Raw genomic sequence first — 18,225 nt, 5'->3', positions numbered from 1 at the left:
AGCGTAACCTGTGGCAGGGGTGCACATGAGGGCGAATGTCCGCCTCCTTCTCCTTGCTGTATCAACTGCAGTGGTGGCCATGCCATCTCCTCCTGGGATTGTCCCGTGTATCTAGATGAGCGGGCTGTTCAAGAGTTTTAGGAAAAGGAAAAAGTGCCTTACGTAGTAGCTCGCAAGTTACTGGCTAGTCGCAAACCCTGTTTTCTCCCATCTGGCACCTATAGTTCTGTTCTTGTTACCCCTCGCTCCATGAAGGACTTAGCCACTCAGACATGCGATCTCAAGTTTGGCTCCGAGGTTGTGAAGTCGCCCAGTGTCAAGGTAGCATCGCTGTCCCCCCCGTGCCGCTGAGCAACAAACTGTTAAACTCTCACCTAAAGGGGTGGAGCTACCCACTACACAACCAGCAGACAGGAAAGGACAGAAGGAGTACTCCCAAGAAGACTTCCTCTGTCCCTCCAGCCAAACAACACCCAAGTATTTTTCTAACCAGAAGGGCTCAAAGAAGTTTGCTAAAGACAAAGGGTCTTCTCCTTCACCGACTCGAAGATCCTGCTTGACTGTCCCTATGTGGCCACTTAGCCCAGCCGACTTCTGTCTCGCTGGTGTGCACCACCAACCGTTTTTCAGTGTTGGACTCCACAGACCAAAGGCACAAGCACACCAATGCTTCTGTGGACCCCGTGGAGCAGGAACCTCCTGTTTCTGTGCCTGTAGTAGCGACTCTACACTGGCTGTCCCTCGGTGGCCACCGAGTTGACACCCCTATGTCTCTTCCTCCTCATGACTGTCCTCCAATGGAACATTTGTGGGCTTCGGTCCCACAAAGAGGATTTACGGCTGCTCCTAGCATTGCACATCCTCTTGTACTCTCCCTTCAGGAAACGAAATTGCGCCCTCAAGACCACTTTGAGCTTCCACATTACTTACCGATTCATTTTGACTTTCCACTTGAGGGCAGCATCCCTTCTCATAGAGGCGTCATGCTGCTCATACGGGATGACCTTCGTAGTCAACCCATCTCCTTAACTACCCATCTTCAAGCTGTTACCGTTCAGCTTCTCCTTCCCCACCTGACTTTCTCCCTCTGTATCGTTTATGTACCTCTGTCCTTCGATGTCACCAGGGCAGACTTCTTTCAGCTTATTGGGCAGCTACCTCCCCCCTTTTTGCTACTCGGTGACTTTAATGCGCACAATCCCCTTTGGGGTTCTCCCAGGACCTGCCAGAGAGGTGCCCTCTTGGCTAACCTTCTTAACCAACTGAACCTCTTCTGCCTTAACACTGAAGCACCCACTTTCCTTTCTGACACCTCACACACCTATTCCCATTTGGACCTATCCTTTTGTACTGCCCAGCTTGCCCATCATCTTGCGTAGTCCGTTCTTTCTGATGCCTACTTGAGTGACCATTTCCCGTGTGCTCTCCATCTGCTGACTCCTACCCCATCTACCTTCACGCCCAAATGGAAGCTTACTAAGGCTGACTGGTAGCTGTACTCCTTCCTAGTGACCTTTGCAGAACAAGATTTCCCTAGCTGTGATGACCAGGTAGACTAACTCACCAATATTATTCTTACTGTTTCAGAACGGTCCATTCCTCCCACTTCCTCTTTACCACGCCGTGTCCCAGTCCCTTGGTGGAATGAGGCATTCTGTGATGCAGTTCGTGCACAGAGACGTGCTCTCCGCATTTTTAACTGCCACCCTATGCTGGATAACTGCATTCATTATAAACAGATGCGTGTAAAGTGTCATCGAGTTCTTCGGGACAGCAAAAACGCTAGTTAGATTTCATTCACTAGTTCTTTTAACAGTTCCACACCTTCTGTGGGCCAACCTCTGATGGCTCTCTGGAACCAAGATCCATTCCCCCATTTCCGGTCTGACAGTAGGTGCTGATGTCTTGTGGATCCTTTTGCTATCTCCAGCACCTTGGGCCGCCATTTTGCGGAAGTTTCGAGCTCTTCCCAATATCACCCTGCCTTCATCCATCGGAAACAAGTAGAGGAGGCTTCAGCGATACCCTTCTCTTCTCCAAATTGTGAGTGCTACAATGCTGCCTTCACTATGAGGGAGTTAGATCTTGCTCTCAGTTCATCCTGGTCCTCCGCCCCAGGGCCAGACTCCATCCACATTCAGATGTTGCAGCACCTCTCTCTTGCGAGCAAGCACTTTCTGCTTAACACCTACAACCGCATCTGGGATGAGGGCAAATTTCCTGGATGATGGCATGAAACCATTGTCATACCCATACCTAAGCCCAGTAAGGACAGAAACCTTTCTTCCAGCTACCCCCTCCCCCCCCCCCTCCCCCCATCCCTCTTACCAGCTGCATTTGCAAGGTGATGGAACATATGATTCATGCCCGGCTGGTGTGGTGGCTCGAGTCTTGCCATTTACTCACGAATGCACAGTTTGTTGGATTTCGAGTGTGGAGTTCTGCAGTTGACCATCTCTTTACCTTGTCCACCCATGTCATGAATGGTTTTCTGCAGAAATTCCAGACTGTGACCGTGTTTTTCAATTTTGAGAAGGCCTATGACACCTGCTGGAGAACTGGTATCCTCCGTACTCTTTACATGTGGGACTTCAGTGGGCACCTGCCCTGCTTTCCTCGGGCATTTTTATAAGACCGAGTTTTCAAGGTGCATGTGGGTTCTGCCTTGTCAGACACCTTTATTCAGGAAAATGGTGTGCCTCAGGGTTCTGTCCTGAGCATCATCCTCTTTGCTATCACCATTAACCCTGTAATGGCCTGTCGCCCACCGGATATCTCCGGCTCCCTTTTTGTCAATGATTTTGCCATCTATTGCAGTTCTCCATGGACCTGTCTCACTGAGCAGTGTCTTCAGCACTGTCTTGAGTGTCTTTACTCCTGGAGCATTGCCACCGGCTTTCGCTTTTCCACTAACAAATCCGTCTGTATGAATTTCTGGCAGCGCAAATGGTTCCTCCCACCATCTCTACATCTTGGGCCTGTTGCCCTTCCTTTCATTGGCACTACGAAATTCCTGGGGCTCATGCTCGATAGGAAACTCCCTTTGTCCTCCCATTTCTCTTACCTGGCAACCCGCTGTATACAGTCCGTCAATGTCCTACATGTCCTCAATGGTACTTCTTGGAGGTGCCGATCGAACCACCCTCCTCCTGTTGTACTGGTCCCTCGTCTGTTCGAAATTTGACTATGGGTGCTTTGTTTATGCATCTGCATGCCCATCTCTTTTACGCTGTCTCAACACTATCATCATGCCATCCGTTTGGCCATGGGCGCCTTTTGCACCAAACCAGTTGAGAGTCTGTATGCTGAAGCTGCTGAATTACCACTGTCCTGCCACTGTGACTCTCTCCTCCTACTGGAGTGCCCTTTTTTTACCAATTAACGTTCCAGTTTGGGTTTGCCGTCTGATTTACTGACTTATCAGCCATGTTAGCAAATGACGCATGGGCAGTCGATTGTGTTTTACTTTTTATCCACCAAAGCAATATGGCGAAGGCCATTTAATTTTTAGTTTTGGACCACCATTTTTGTATGCTATTTTTTTATCGCTTTTTCCAAGTGCCTTTTTTAGCTGTCTCCTATTGTCCATTGGGGCTGACACATAGTCGTTTCCCTTGTCTATGTGTTTGTGTTCTATAGTTTTGAGTTGGGTGCATATGACTCCAGGTGTTTTATATATAAAAGAAAAACAGCTGTGTTGAAAAAAAAAAAACCTACTACTCCTGTTTTACTATTCAGCTACAGCTTTTATCTAATACTTCAAACAAGACATTTATGTAACTATACACAGTTGACTATATGGTGACAAAATCAAGGTCTGTTTAAAATGAGGGCTATTCATAAATTAACTTCCAATGGGCTATGGGCTATTTAGAAAATAAAAAAGTGATAAAGTTTTATACATACTTTGTACTTATATGTTGGCATTATTTCTCCACATTGTCGCCACCCAAACTCAAATGTTTGTTGTTCTGTGACGTCAACTTCTTTATATGTTCATCAAAGAATTGTGCCACCTGATGCTTCAATCAGTTGTTGACAGCATCATTGAGCTCATCATTGACCATGAAGGGCTGAAAGCCAGCCAGGCCTTCATCTAGAGGAAGAAATGAAAGTTGTTTGGTACCAAATCCAGTCTATAGAATGGACACTGAAAAATCACCCAGACAAAAGGTCTGTGTTTTTCTTTCCCTCAGTTCACAGTGTGGGGTTGTGTGTTGTCGAGAAGAAGAATGAGTATTTTGGTAATCATCCTGTGCTATTTATTTTGGATGGACCTTCAGAGTTTCATAAGAGTGCCATAAGTCTCTCAAGTATTACTCTCGCCGAAAACTGTAACTGTAACTGTCATTTTGGAGTTTGACTACATCTGCTTGAATTCTTATGGCTTGTTGTGAGAATAAGTGTGCATCCCCAGTGTAGACTGTTTCTTAGTTTCAGGTTCATATGTTGCATCCATATCTTATCCCTAGTCATGATTCCATTTAGAAATTCATTCCCCTCTTCATGGCGGCATTGAAGGAATGTGAAGGCCAAATCCATTCATTCAGTTGTGTGTACATTGGTTAGACATTTTAGTACCCACCGTGTGCGAAACTTATGACGACCTAACCCCTGTGAAACAGTGTTAAAGAGAGTTGCCCATGGAATCTGAGGTGCATTGTCATAAAATTTGAAAATTGTGAACCTACATCTTGCATGCACAATTCCATCTACATATTGCACAACTTCATCACTAACTTCCGACTGTCTTTGTCAATCACGTGTGCCACGCGCATCTGTGTACCTTGCCTTGAATTTTCTTGCACCGTTCCCTCATAAAACTATCACTCATTACCCCATCCCCATACAAACAACACAATCGGTGATGAATCTCAGTGGCTTTGATTCCTCTGCTGGCAAGAAGGAAATGACAGAACATACCACGCAACTTGCAGGATATGAAGTAACACGACACTTTTCAATCTCTTGGTGCTTACATGCTGTTTAACACAACTGACACAATGTGATTTACAAAGTCTTCTCTTCCAACCACCAAGTAGAAAGAAGCTAGAAGCATATGTTTACTTTTAATAGTCAGTTAGAGGTTAATTTATGAACATCTCTTGTATAAACTTTGATGTTTTTTTGGAATTTACATCCATAACTCCAAATATTCTGGTAAATTGCACGAGGAGTGGCAAGTGAGGTACACTTCATTTTTTAATATTGAGATTTTTAGTTTCCTGCCAAAAGTCTGTAGCTTGTTACAGACTTTTGTAGCAGAATATAATGCTACATTTAGGCCCCTAGACGAGGAAGAATAATCTATGTAGAAAATATTTTTGTTTCTAATATGGTGGTTGTGAATTGTACAGTTTATCATAAATTCACTAACATTATTAAATACAAATGCTGTCCAATATAACTGAATGGTTGCTGAGTATTGTTTTAAGAAATCTATGGTGTATACACAATGAAACAGCAACTCCAAAATGGGGAATAATGACAACAGGTGTACCACAGAGGTTGATATTGGGTCTCCATCCTTGTTCTTGTTATGTAAGTGATCCAAAAACATCCAAGGAGAAAAATATAGTCCTCTTTGCTGACAATGTAGATATTATATTTAGTCCCATTGGAGTAACTTTTGAAAATATGACTAAATTTTTTTTGTAAATTAATAACTGATTCTCTGCAAATGTACTGTACTTGTATGAAACATGGTACATGTAATTCTGTACTGCATAAGGCCTGACCATAGCATTAGAAATAATGTGTGAGGTTAAATCAGTAAATGAAAAACAGAATATTCTAAATCCTTAGGTGTTTATATGGGTAAGAATGTGGACTGAAAGTCACCCGTTACAGGTCATCTTAAATGTCTAACCTCTAAATTTTTAGGTGTTTGTATTAATAAGAACCTGAACTGGAAGTCACATGTTACAGATCATCTTAAATGTCTAAGCTCTGCAACTTCTGCATATGAATAATATCAGACTTTGGAGATGAAAATGTCAAAAATTTAACTTACTTTTTCTATTTTCATTCACTAAAGTCTTATGGCATTATGTTCTAGAGTAACTCCTCATTGAAAAAGAAAGTGTTTGTTGTACAGAAATGTATAGTATTGCTAATATGTGGTGTCTGCTCTAGAACCGTTTGTAGACAGCTCTTTAAACAGTTCGGCGTGGTGACAACAGCCACACAGTACATTTAATCCTATATGAAGTGTGTTGTCAACAGTCAGTCACAGTTCAAAAATGTAAGTAGCATTCATAAGTATAACACAGGGTTAGCCTAAATTTTTCTTCAGGTTTCAAAGCTCTGTCTATTTACAGGTGTATTGAGTACAAAGACAGATAGTTCGTGCAAAGATAGACATGCTTACCAGAGTTCTGGTACATTCTACAAATTTTTAATGTGTATGCCCTTGGTCAACCAGTATATATTCAGATGGTAATCCAATTATCTTCACTGGCATGTTTCCATCAAAGTCTGTCACAGCAGTAGTGATGCGTTCCTGCACTTTTTGCAGCATCATTGGCATTTGGGGTACATATACCTTGTCCGTAACATAATCCCACAGGAAGAAGTTGCATGGCTTGAGATCTGTTGACAGAGCAGGGGATATGCAAACTGAGGAACATCACAAGACTGGTGTGCCCTGTCAGTGATGTGGCAGTCCTTTGTTGAGAAAGGTGCAGACAGTTGTGCTCCAGTGAGGCAGAGCCCTGTCCTGTTGAAAGATGAAAATTGAGTAGTCAGTTGTGGCAACAACCACAACTGCAACATACCCAGATACACGGAATCTGTCACCGTCAGCTGATGAAGACAAAGGGACCATACACCTTTGTCTGGGACACAGCACAGAAGACATTCACCTTTGGTGAATCCCTTCCCAAATCCACATAGACATAATACTCTGCATTCTCACAATGTGTCGTGTGCTCCATGACTTCCTTTGAGACACAAGGTTGCTCCATGCTTTTCGCTTTACTATGACAACTAATATCGTGAAACTAGCAAAACCAGTGCAAAATGCTCTGGTGACCAGGTGCAGGTTTTCCATATTTGCGTAGAAATGCAAGCTGAACACTCATAAGTGATTACCACTTCTCATATTCTGACACACAAAAACTCTTCTCTGTCATTGCCGTCATCTTGTAGAGTGCAGTCACAGTCCTGCCATCTAGCATGCATACGAGCCATGAGGCAATTTTTTTAAACTTAGGTATGTAGTGTATCTGTCTTCTCATGTATCAGCCATCCTTGTACATCGTATATTTTCTATCCTGCTTGGTGTGATTAGAAACTGTTTATCATCGCTTGCTCCAGCCAGTACACTGAGCTACAGGGAAATGAATACATGTTCCTATAAGTCCACAGTAGACTTAAGTTCAGGAAGTGAACGAAGCACTAACAAGTCTGGGACATAGCAAAGCCGGTGTAACAATATAACAATTCCGAATCAGTATATACTAGACATCGGAAACAAACTAAGCCAGCTCAGCTGTGCAGTGGCATGATGTCAACAGCTACAAGGTACAGCAAGGAATGGTCACGCTGCGAGCCTGGGTCACAAGCTCAGCAGCAAACTATCATCATCAGGTGGAGCCACATGACGTGCGTGTGTCAGCACTGTCTTGCCTTACGATGGCAAGTCCCAGCCACTGCTTGCAGCCTTAGTACCTCTGACATGTCCATGTCAGTGCTGAACAATGTATCTGAATCACTGTTGGGTACAAAACCCCTCTCCCCTTCAATCAGCACATAGGGCTAGAAACGGCCTGACCTTTGCCGACCACGAAACCAGAATCCCCACCAGTCGCTCGAGCATCACATCTTCAACATCCAGAATGGAGGCGCAATCCGCATGGATTAAGTAATGACCTCTGGGGCACATCTCAGGTCGTCCTATGGGGAAATGGCCTTCTTGTGTGACGGGACTGGCACCAACATGTTGTCATCCAAGAACATGCATGGTCCTGTGATTGTTTGGAACAGGCAGCACCGGCAGGAGGGACAGAGGCATGGGAGACTGTGGACAGAGTTGATTGTGGTGACGGACCAGCTGCTCCTGGAGGACCATCACCTTGAACGTGTTTTGCCCCCTAATGACAATCACAATGCCATAGATCCACTTGGGATTTCAGCCAAACATGTGGACCCACGTGTGAGCACCATCATGATGATAAAGGGGAGGGGGGGGGAGGTTTGGACCATGGAGCCCATGCCGCCGGATGCAGGTGGTCAAACAGGAAACATGGAACATGGTTCATGGTTGACGCCTGTGGAAAATCTCAGTCAGGCTACGTCCATTGACAGGTATGGACTATTACATGGCCAGGGAGCTGGTGAGTGCATCACTCAAGTTTATCGCCATTAGGATTTTTTCACCTGCAACTTGAACATCCTGACAAAATGATTGGCTTCCAAACTGGATGCTGGACGCCAGGCAAAAAAATCCCAAAGTGCCAAAGCCATACAATTGTGGGCTGTTTTCAGAATCCTATGTAGCTCGGCTCCTTCTTTAAAAAAGATAGTACGTAAGACCCTGACCGTGGCCCCGGAGGATGTTGCAGACATCTGTACTACCTACAGGAAATTAGAAAGGGTGTCAGTGACCAACAGCCACGCCACTCCCTGGAAAGGGCCAGCAGATCTACATGTACTCTTTGCCATGGGTGCTCAGGACGAGGCTATGAGTGAAATTGCTGTGCTTGGGCTGCACACAGGTGCACACAGGTGTAGCCATAGTGGACTGTATATTCAGTGGTGGCATCTATGCCTGGCCAGTACACGTGACCCAGCACTTGCTTTCATTTGGCACATTCCCCATTATGCATTGTGGAGGAACTGCAATACATGAGTACAGAGTGCAGGAGGCACAACCACCCAACTTGCTGCATCATCCGTTGCTAACAAAATGATTCTGTCCATTACATTAAGTGCACTACCCTGAGTCCGCGTCTTTGGGTGAATGTTCAGGCAATCTCTACCTCACCGTAGACAATACCCTGTGAAGGAATGGGTCCCTGCTGTAATGGCAAACTCATCGAGGGTGTGCTGCTGGTTCATGTCCTAAGCAAAACACAGCAATTCATGTCTGTCAAAATCAGCATCAGGACCACACGGTAAACAAGACAGGGCAGACCAATGTTGAAATCTGTCTAACTCAGTTCACTCCTCGATCCAACCGTGATCCACCCCCTCTGCCCCAATCCTTCAACCTTTCCTCACCATCACTCCCCAAATCCCCCAACATGCAAACTAACCTTACGTCCGCAGAAAGAAATGCAGTCCACCATCTAAAAACTGATCCCAATGCTATAATCTGACCTGTAGACTATGGCTTCACCACTGCTGTTTTTGAACTGCAAGGTTTACATGGCAGAAGGACTCTGCCAGCTCTCAGATACTTCCACCTACAAACCATGCCACAGTGACCCTGTTCCAGAAATCCAGCAGGATCTCCAGTCACTCCTCAAATCCTTAGGCCCATCCAAGAACCTCTCCTTGGCGTCCATTTCTCTGCTCACCCCTGCCACTCCACACACTCCTTCCTTCTACTGCTTTCTAAAGTCCATAAACCCAACCACCCAGGATGCCCCATTGTGGCCGCTTAGTGTGCCCCCACTAGGAGAATCTCTGCTCTCGTAGACCAACACCTTCAATCTATTACCCGGAACCTATCCTATATAAAAGATACCAACAATTTCCTCCACCGGCTCTCCACAATTCTTGTCCCTTTACCACACGGTGCCCTGCTAATCACTATTGATGCCTCCTCCATTTACACTAACAACTCTAATGCCCATGACTTTGCCACTATTGAACACTACTGTTCCCAATGCCCAACAGATGATAAACCAATAACCTCTTTCGTAATCACCATGACCAACTATATCCTCAACCACAATCCTTCCCCTTTGAAGGCATTTCCTACAAACAAATCTGGGGTATGGGCATGGGTACCAGCATGGCACCATCCTATGCCCATGTATTCATGGTTCATCTAGAGGAATCCTTCCTAAACACCCAGAATCATAAGTACCCCACTTGGTTCATATTCATTGATGACATCTAGGAATCTGGATCGGGGGAGAGGACACCCTATTCACATTCCTCCAGAACCTCAACAACTTCTCCCCAGTTTGCTTCAAGTGGTGCTACTCAACCCAACAAGCCACCTTCCTAGATGTTGACCTCCAACTCAAAGATGGCTACATCAGTACCTCCGATCATATAAAACCTGCTAATCACCAGCAATACCTCCACTTCGACAGCTGCCACCTGTTCCATACCAAGAAGTCCCTTCCATGGTCATCACATCTGCAGTGATGAGTGGTTCCTCTCAAAATATACTGAGGGTCTCACTGAAACCTTCACTGGTCGTAATTATCCTCTCATCCTTCTACAAAAGTAAATCTCTAGTGCTGCCTTATCTTTCCAGTCTCCCACCACCTCCCAAAGTCCCACCGTCTGGCCACAGAGGAGTATTCCTCTCATAACTCAGTACTATCCAGGAATGGAGCAGCTAAATTACATTCTCTGCCACGGTTTTGACTACCTCTCGTCGTGCCCTGAAATGAGAAATGTCCTGCCCACTATCCTTCCCACCCCTCCCACACTGGTATTCCGCTCTCCACTGAACCTGCGCAATATACTCATCCGTCTTACACAAACCCTGCTCCCACCCCCCTGTACCTCATGGTTCATACGCCTGTGATAAACCTATGCAAGACCTGTCCCATACATCCTCCCACCACCTCCCACTCCAGTCCGGTCACAAGCATCACCTGTCCCATTGAAGATGGGGCTACCTGTGAAACCAGTCATGTGATCTATAAGCTAATCTGCAACCACTGTGCTGCATTCTATGTGGGTGTGACAACCAACAAGCTGTCTGTTCATATGAATGGCCACTGACAAACTGTGACCAAGAAACAAATGGACCACCCTGTTGCTGAGCACACTGCCAAACATGACATTCTTCATTTCAACGACTGCTTCACAACCTGTTCCATATAGATCCTTCCCACCAACACCTGCTTTTCCGAATTGCGCAGGTGGGAACTTTGGCTACAATATATCCTGCATTCCTGTAACCCTCCTGGCCTCAACCAGTCATTGTCCTCAGCCATCCAGCCCCTTCCCTGTTCCCATTCCAGAACACTACACAGCCCTCATTCCACCATCACACCCAGTCTTTTTACTTCTCTCCTTTTCTGCTACCCCCCACCCCCTCTCCCTACCCATCTCTCGGCTGCCCTCCATTTAACCTGCAGCACTTCACTGTCTGCACACCATCTCCCCCTCCGTACCAACCTCCTCGTACCCTATCTCCCCCCCCCCCCCCCTCCTGTCACTACTCCTGTCATGCGCTGGTGCTGCTGCTTGCGCAATGTGGCCTCAGTTGCCTGAGACTGCAGTTTTGTGTGTGTGTGTGTGTGTGTGTGTGTGTGTGACAAAGATCTTGCTGGCCAAAAGCTTTATATGTCACAGTCTCTTTGTTGTGCCTATCTGCGACTCAACATCTCTGCTATATGGTGAGTGGCAACTTTCCTTTTCATGACATTTTTACATTCCATACTGGATTTTCCATTGTTCAGTATCCCCTGTTAATTCTACACTCCTGGAAATGGAAAAAAGAACACATTGACACCGGTGTGTCAGACCCACCATTCTTGCTCCGGACACTGTGAGAGGGCTGTACAAGCAATGATCACACGCACGGCACAGCAGACACACCAGGAACCGCGGTGTTGGCCGTCGAATGGCGCTGGCTGCGCAGCATTTGTGCACCGCCGCCGTCAGTGTCAGCCAGTTTGCCGTGGCATACGGAGCTCCATCGCAGTCTTTAACACTGGTAGCATGCCGCGACAGCGTGGACGTGAACCGTATGTGCAGTTGATGGACTTTGAGCGAGGGCGTATAGTGGGCATGCGGGAGGCCGGGTGGACGTACCGCCGAATTGCTCACACGTGGGGCGTGAGGTCTCCACAGTACATCGATGTTGTCGCCAGTGGTCGGCGGAAGGTGCACGTGCCCGTCGACCTGGGACCGGACCGCAGCGACGCACGGATGCACGCCAAGACCGTAGGATCCTACGCAGTGCCGTAGGGGACCGCACCGCCACTTCCCAGCAAATTAGGGACACTGTTGCTCCTGGGGTATCGGCGAGGACCATTCGCAACCGTCTCCATGAAGCTGGGCTACGGTCCCGCACACCGTTAGGCCGTCTTCCGCTCACGCCCCAACATCGTGCAGCCCGCCTCCAGTGGTGTCGCGACAGGCGTGAATGGAGGGACGAATGGAGACGTGTCGTCTTCAGCGATGAGAGTCGCTTCTGCCTTGGTGCCAATGATGGTCATATGCGTGTTTGGCGCCGTGCAGGTGAGCACCACAATCAGGACTGCATACGACCGAGGCACACAGGGCCAACACCCGGCATCATGGTGTGGGGAGCGATCTCCTACACTGGCCGTACACCACTGGTGATCGTCGAGGGGACACTGAATAGTGCACGGTACATCCAAACCGTCATCGAACCCATCGTTCTACCATTCCTAGACCGGCAAGGGAACTTGCTGTTCCAACAGGACAATGCACGTCCGCATGTATCCCGTGCCACCCAACGTGTTCTAGAAGGTGTAAGTCAACTACCCTGGCCAGCAAGATCTCCGGATCTGTCCCCCATTGAGCATGTTTGGGACTGGATGAAGCGTCGTCTCACGCGGTCTGCACGTCCAGCACGAACGCTGGTCCAACTGAGGCGCCAGGTGGAAATGGCATGGCAAGCCGTTCCACAGGACTACATCCAGCATCTCTACGATTGTCTCCATGGGAGAATAGCAGCCTGCATTGCTGCGAAAGGTGGATATACACTGTACTAGTGCCGACATTGTGCATGCTATGTTGCCTGTGTCTATGTGCCTGTGGTTCTGTCAGTGTGATCATGTGATGTATCTGACCCCAGGAATGTGTCAATAAAGTTTCCCCTTCCTGGGACAATGAATTCACGGTGTTCTTATTTCAATTTCCAGGAGTGTATTTGATACGGGTCCCTTACACATGAGCAGCAATCTAGGATGGGTCACATGAGTGCTTTGTAAGCAATCTCCTTTTTAGACTGATTACATTTATACCAATAAACTGCAGTCTGCCACGTACTTTACTTACAACTGACCATATGTGACTGTTCCAAATCACACCCATACAAAGTGTTAAAGCCAAGTATTTGTATGAATTGGCCATTTTCATTTGTGTTTTATTGATACTGTATTCATAGGATACTACTTTTATTGTGAAATGCACAATTTTATATTTTTGAACTTTTAAACCAGGTTGCCAATATTTGCACCACTTTGGAATCTCATTAAGATCCAAATGAACATTTGTGTAGCTTTTTTCAGACAGTACTTCAGTATAGACAGCTACGTTATAAGCAAAAAGTCTGAGGTAACAATTAATAAATATTATGTGCAAGGTCATTAATATACAAAATGAACAACAAGGCTCCCAATACACTTCCCTTGGGGACACCCAAAATTAATTCTACATCTGTCAGTGATGCTGTGTTCAAGATTGACAAGCCACAACCTCCATATCAAAAAGCCTTCAGTCCAATAACAAATTTTGCTGGATAGCCTGTATGATGATCTGGTTCCAGCTGCCAAAGACTGTGGTCATGTGTGTGTGCATTGCTTGTGTGCATGCACATGTGTGTGTGTGTGTGTGTGTGTGTGTGTGTGTGTGTGTGTGTTTGTGTTTGTGTTTGTGTTTGTGATTGTCTATTTTTGTCAAAGGCCTTGCTGGCTCAGAGCTAACTTTCCGAGAGTCTTCTTGTTGTGCCTTTCTGCAACTCGTCATCTCCACTATACAATGAGTAGCAACTACTCTTTTCATTATATCATTTTCATAATAAGTGCAGATGTGATACAGAGTCAAATTTTTTTGGAAGTTGCGAAATATTGCGTCTGTATGACTGCTTTTGTCAATGGTTTTCAGGATATCGTGAGAAAGGTGAGAGTTGGATTTCACATGATTAATGTTTGTGGATTCGATCCTGGTTCGCATGGAGGAAGTCATTCTGTTTGAGGTGCCTCATTATGTTGGAGCTCAGAATATGTTCTAATATTCTACAAGAAACAGATGTCAAGGTTATTATGGGCAATAGTTTTGTGGGTCACTTCTGTTACCCTACTTGTAGACAGATGTGACCTGTGCTTTCTTCCAATTTCTTGGTACGGTTTTTTGTTTGAGTGCTCTAGGGTAGATTATAGTTAAAAAAGGTGATAAACTGGCCACAAATTTGGTATAAAATATGATAGGTATTCCATTGGATCCTGGAGATTTGTTAAATTTTAGCCATTTCAGCTGTCTCTAAACACCACTGATATCTATATCATTTGTTCATGCAGGGAATTGAACTGGGGCGATATTTACAAATTTTTATTTGTAAAGGAACGTTTGTAAACAAAGTTCAGTGTGTCTGCTTTTGCTTTACTGCCCTCATTTTCATTCTCTGTCTTGTCCTTGAGTGTCTGGACACAAACTTGGGTACCAATATCAGCATTTATGAATGGCCAGAATTTGTGTGGATTTTGTGAGAAGTCCTTTGAAAATATTCTAGTATGGTGGTCATTGGAGAAGACTGCACACAATTGCCCTCTTGACAGCCAAACCCAATTCATTTAGCATCTCACTATATATAACCTTATGCTTTGTTTTACACCTGTTATGCTATTACACAGCAGCCTTTATTGCTTGGGTAGAAGGTTATTTACAGTGATTATGTACCATGAAGGGGCCCTCCCATGATGAATTATTCTACTAGGCACATATCTATCAAGTGCATGGTCAACTATTCTTCTAAACCGGAGGCACAGTTCTTCTGTATTTTCCTCTTAAGAGCTAAATGTTTCAAGTTCCTTATTTTGAGATATGATACTACTGCTTCTTCATCTAGTTTGCTAAAATATAAATCCTTCTACTTGTTGCCTTTGTACTTTAGTAATCACTGTTGTTACAACAGTCTCCACCAATAACAGTTTGTATGTGGACATCCTCAAAGAGGTCACATCTATTTGTTGCTGTTAGATACAATATACTTCCAATATGAGTAGACTGTCTAAAAAAATTTTCTAGGTAGTTCTCAGAGAATGCATTTAGTAATGTTTTGCAGTACTTCTTGCCATGCCCATCACTTACAAAACTGTAATTTTCCCAATTGATCATTAGATGATTAAAGTTTTAGCTGATGATGACAATATGATTGGGGAACTTAATGTTACAAGTGAATTTAGGTTTTCTGTAATGTTTCCAGTTACATCTGCAGATAAGTCTGGTGGTCAATAGCCTTTGATATTGAGTCTTGCCCAGATAGTCACATGTGCAGTTTCAATTCCTGTCTCAGTAGATTAGGGTTTCTCATCTACTGCAACAAATACACCACCAACATGTGTCATTAACCTATCATTTCGATACATGCTTAAATTTTCTGCCTAAATCTTACTGACATCAACTTAGAATTTTAACCAGCCTTCTGTACCTAGTAAAATGTGAGCTCAACAACTTTCTAGGAGAGCTTCAAACTCTGGTGCTTTGTCATGAATTCTTCAGCAATTAATCACTAGGATTTTAATACTCTCACCTGTTTCTTTGGTTCTTATACTTACACTTCAAAGTCCACTACAGCCGAGAGCTGATGTGTGTGTGCCATTTAACTATGAACTAACTATGAATTAAGTAACTATGAATTCAATCTGGTGTCACTTACTTAATATGTTCAAGTTACTAGTGCAGTGAATATGTAGCTGAATGCGGTTTACAAGATTGACCATTAACCTACTACCCATACATCAAATTAAGAGACCTCAGTGCCATTTCACATGACATATTTAGAATCACCACAGGATCATGTAACACTGTATGACAAATACTGCCTATTATGAAATGTGGAAATTCCTGCTTCGTTAGCTACATTTTGGTATTTTCTCCAGTTATCATTCAAATTAAGTATCTCATGCTGATCCAAGGATTTCTAATGGACCTTGTCTTTTTGACTGTGTTCTTCTGCTGCTTTCAGTATTTCATCTCTCAGAGCTACCTATTCATCTTCCGTTTAATTCCTTCCCCCCATTTCAGTCAATTATTCCCTAAACAATCCCATTGAAACTCTCAACAACTATTGGTTCTTTCAATTTATCCAGTTCTCATCTCCTTAGTTTTTTTTTTACATTTATGCATTTGTTTCAGTTTTAATCTTCATTTAATATGGCCGCAGTCCCCTTCTGTTCCAGGGAAAATTTTACAGATTAGAATCTGGTTCTGAAATCTCTTGCCTTATCATTGTATAATTTATCTGAAACCGCCCAGTGGCTTCAGGTCTTTTCTACGTACACCATTCACGATTCTTAAAACAAGTGCTTGCAATGATTTATATTTGTTCTTTGCAGAATTCTAGCCTGTACTCACATGACCTGCCACCACTCTTTCACTAATTCCCACTATATCCAACTTCAACTGATCCATTTCTCTTTTCAAGTTCTCTAACCTACGTACCTGGTTACAGGATGTAACAAAGCTTACAGGTTTCAACCCATAGAACACCAAGTTTACTTTTTACTGTTGACATTGTGCTCCTGTATAGTCCCCAACCAGATATCTTAATGTGGAACTATTTTATCTCTGGAACATTGTGCTCTAAACTAGATAATGCCATTATCATTAAACCATATTGTAGAGCTGTATGTCCTTGGGAAATATAACAGCTGTAGTTTCCCGTTGCTTCCAACCATTCGCAGTACTAATGTAGGTAGGCTTAGTTGACTAATGTTACTATTAATCATCTGGACTGTTGTCATCACAATATAGAAGGGATTGCTTCTCCTTTTTATTACCCTCTCTACTTATATCCCTCTGATGTGTTGTTGCACCTGCATGTCACTGAGATCCACAAGCCACCTCATGACGGCAATATTCGTTGTTTGTTGGAGGGGGGCAGGGATTTAAAGGTTATAGTGACATAAAGAAAAATAATTTTTTAAATAAATAATTACATTTTTGCACCATTTTATGTTTAGCTTCAGGGAACCTTAGGCAGCTATGGTTCCAAAGTAGCATAATTTCTGTAGCCTTTATAAGTTCATGTCTGACTTCAGGTTCCGCACCGTGTCGAACGGCAGAGCTCAGAACCTGGGCCTAGTCGCAGTTGCCAGCTTCTGACAGTGCCGCAGACACCAACCTACCTCGTGAAGCAGCATTCTGACCCACAGATACAGAGTGTAGTATCCACTCATACGCCTCTGCTGACAATTCAGCGTCAACTCTCGCAGCAGCATCAGCAGCAACACCACTTGCAGCAGCATCAACAACAACCACAGCAGCAGCAGCAGCAGCAGCAGCAGCAACAACAACAACAACAACAGCTGCCAGTTGTGCAGCAGCAGCTTCCACCACCTCCTTTCCACGTGCAGCTCGTAACTGCACCAACGCAGGAATCACCAGCACGAGCACCATCTCCCTCAGTATGTGTTTTACAGATTATGTTGAAAGTCTCAGTCTGTATATGCAAACATGATTTATCTATATTTTCTTTGCATTAACCTAACAAAGTCATGGTGCATATAATAAATTCTGCAGAATATTGATCATACTTAGTTTGGATACCTGGAGCCAAGTATGTGAGAATCTGTTTGTGTTCTGAAGTTGAAACATGAACAAACATTCAAACACAACCAGGTGTTTTATGCTCTGTTGGGTAATCCAGGTGAAGTGTCCTAGAGCTCCCAGCTCAACCATCTTCAATTCTGATGAATTTTCTACAGTGTGTGCCTGAGAGCCCTATGTGAACTTGTGCAAAGTTTCAAGCTCACCTGTAACTTGGTTGAGGTGCTAGAGCCACTTTTGTGAAGATCATTTTTACTGAGACTGAAAAGTCCCGAAGAAATCTTCAAGTTTGGCATTTCACTGTTCCTAATGTAAAAGAGCTAAACTCTTGCTTCTGGGTACACTGGAACAACTTTTTGTGCTCTACTCACAAATGATGAAAGTAGAGTTCAGAAAGCAATACATTTGGCATAATCTGAGTTCAAAGTGGGCAGCAAATCATGTCACGAGAAATTTGTCCCATACTTTAATGAGGCATAAGTAGTGGAGAAAGTCCACTATGGACCTGGTCTTTTGCCAAACTACTGTCTGTCTGGGTGTTTAGTGTATCACAAATTTGGGCCTAGCTTG

The 18,225-nt window shown here is 44.4% G+C and overlaps 1 protein-coding gene across 1 annotated transcript in view; it reads left to right on the top strand.

Annotated features, from left to right (window-relative positions):
- LOC126188160 (protein tramtrack, alpha isoform) overlaps positions 1-18,225 on the top strand; it is a 334,993-nt gene that overhangs the window by 244,807 nt on the left and 71,961 nt on the right. The window contains exon 8 of the mRNA XM_049929674.1: positions 17,148-17,513. Coding sequence (XP_049785631.1) covers positions 17,148-17,513 — 366 coding nt within the window. The remainder of the gene's footprint in view (positions 1-17,147; positions 17,514-18,225) is intronic.

This window comes from Schistocerca cancellata, chromosome 5, assembly GCF_023864275.1.
Source record: "Schistocerca cancellata isolate TAMUIC-IGC-003103 chromosome 5, iqSchCanc2.1, whole genome shotgun sequence".
Taxonomy (NCBI): domain Eukaryota; kingdom Metazoa; phylum Arthropoda; class Insecta; order Orthoptera; family Acrididae; genus Schistocerca; species Schistocerca cancellata.
This window is presented reverse-complemented; position numbering and strand designations above follow the sequence as displayed.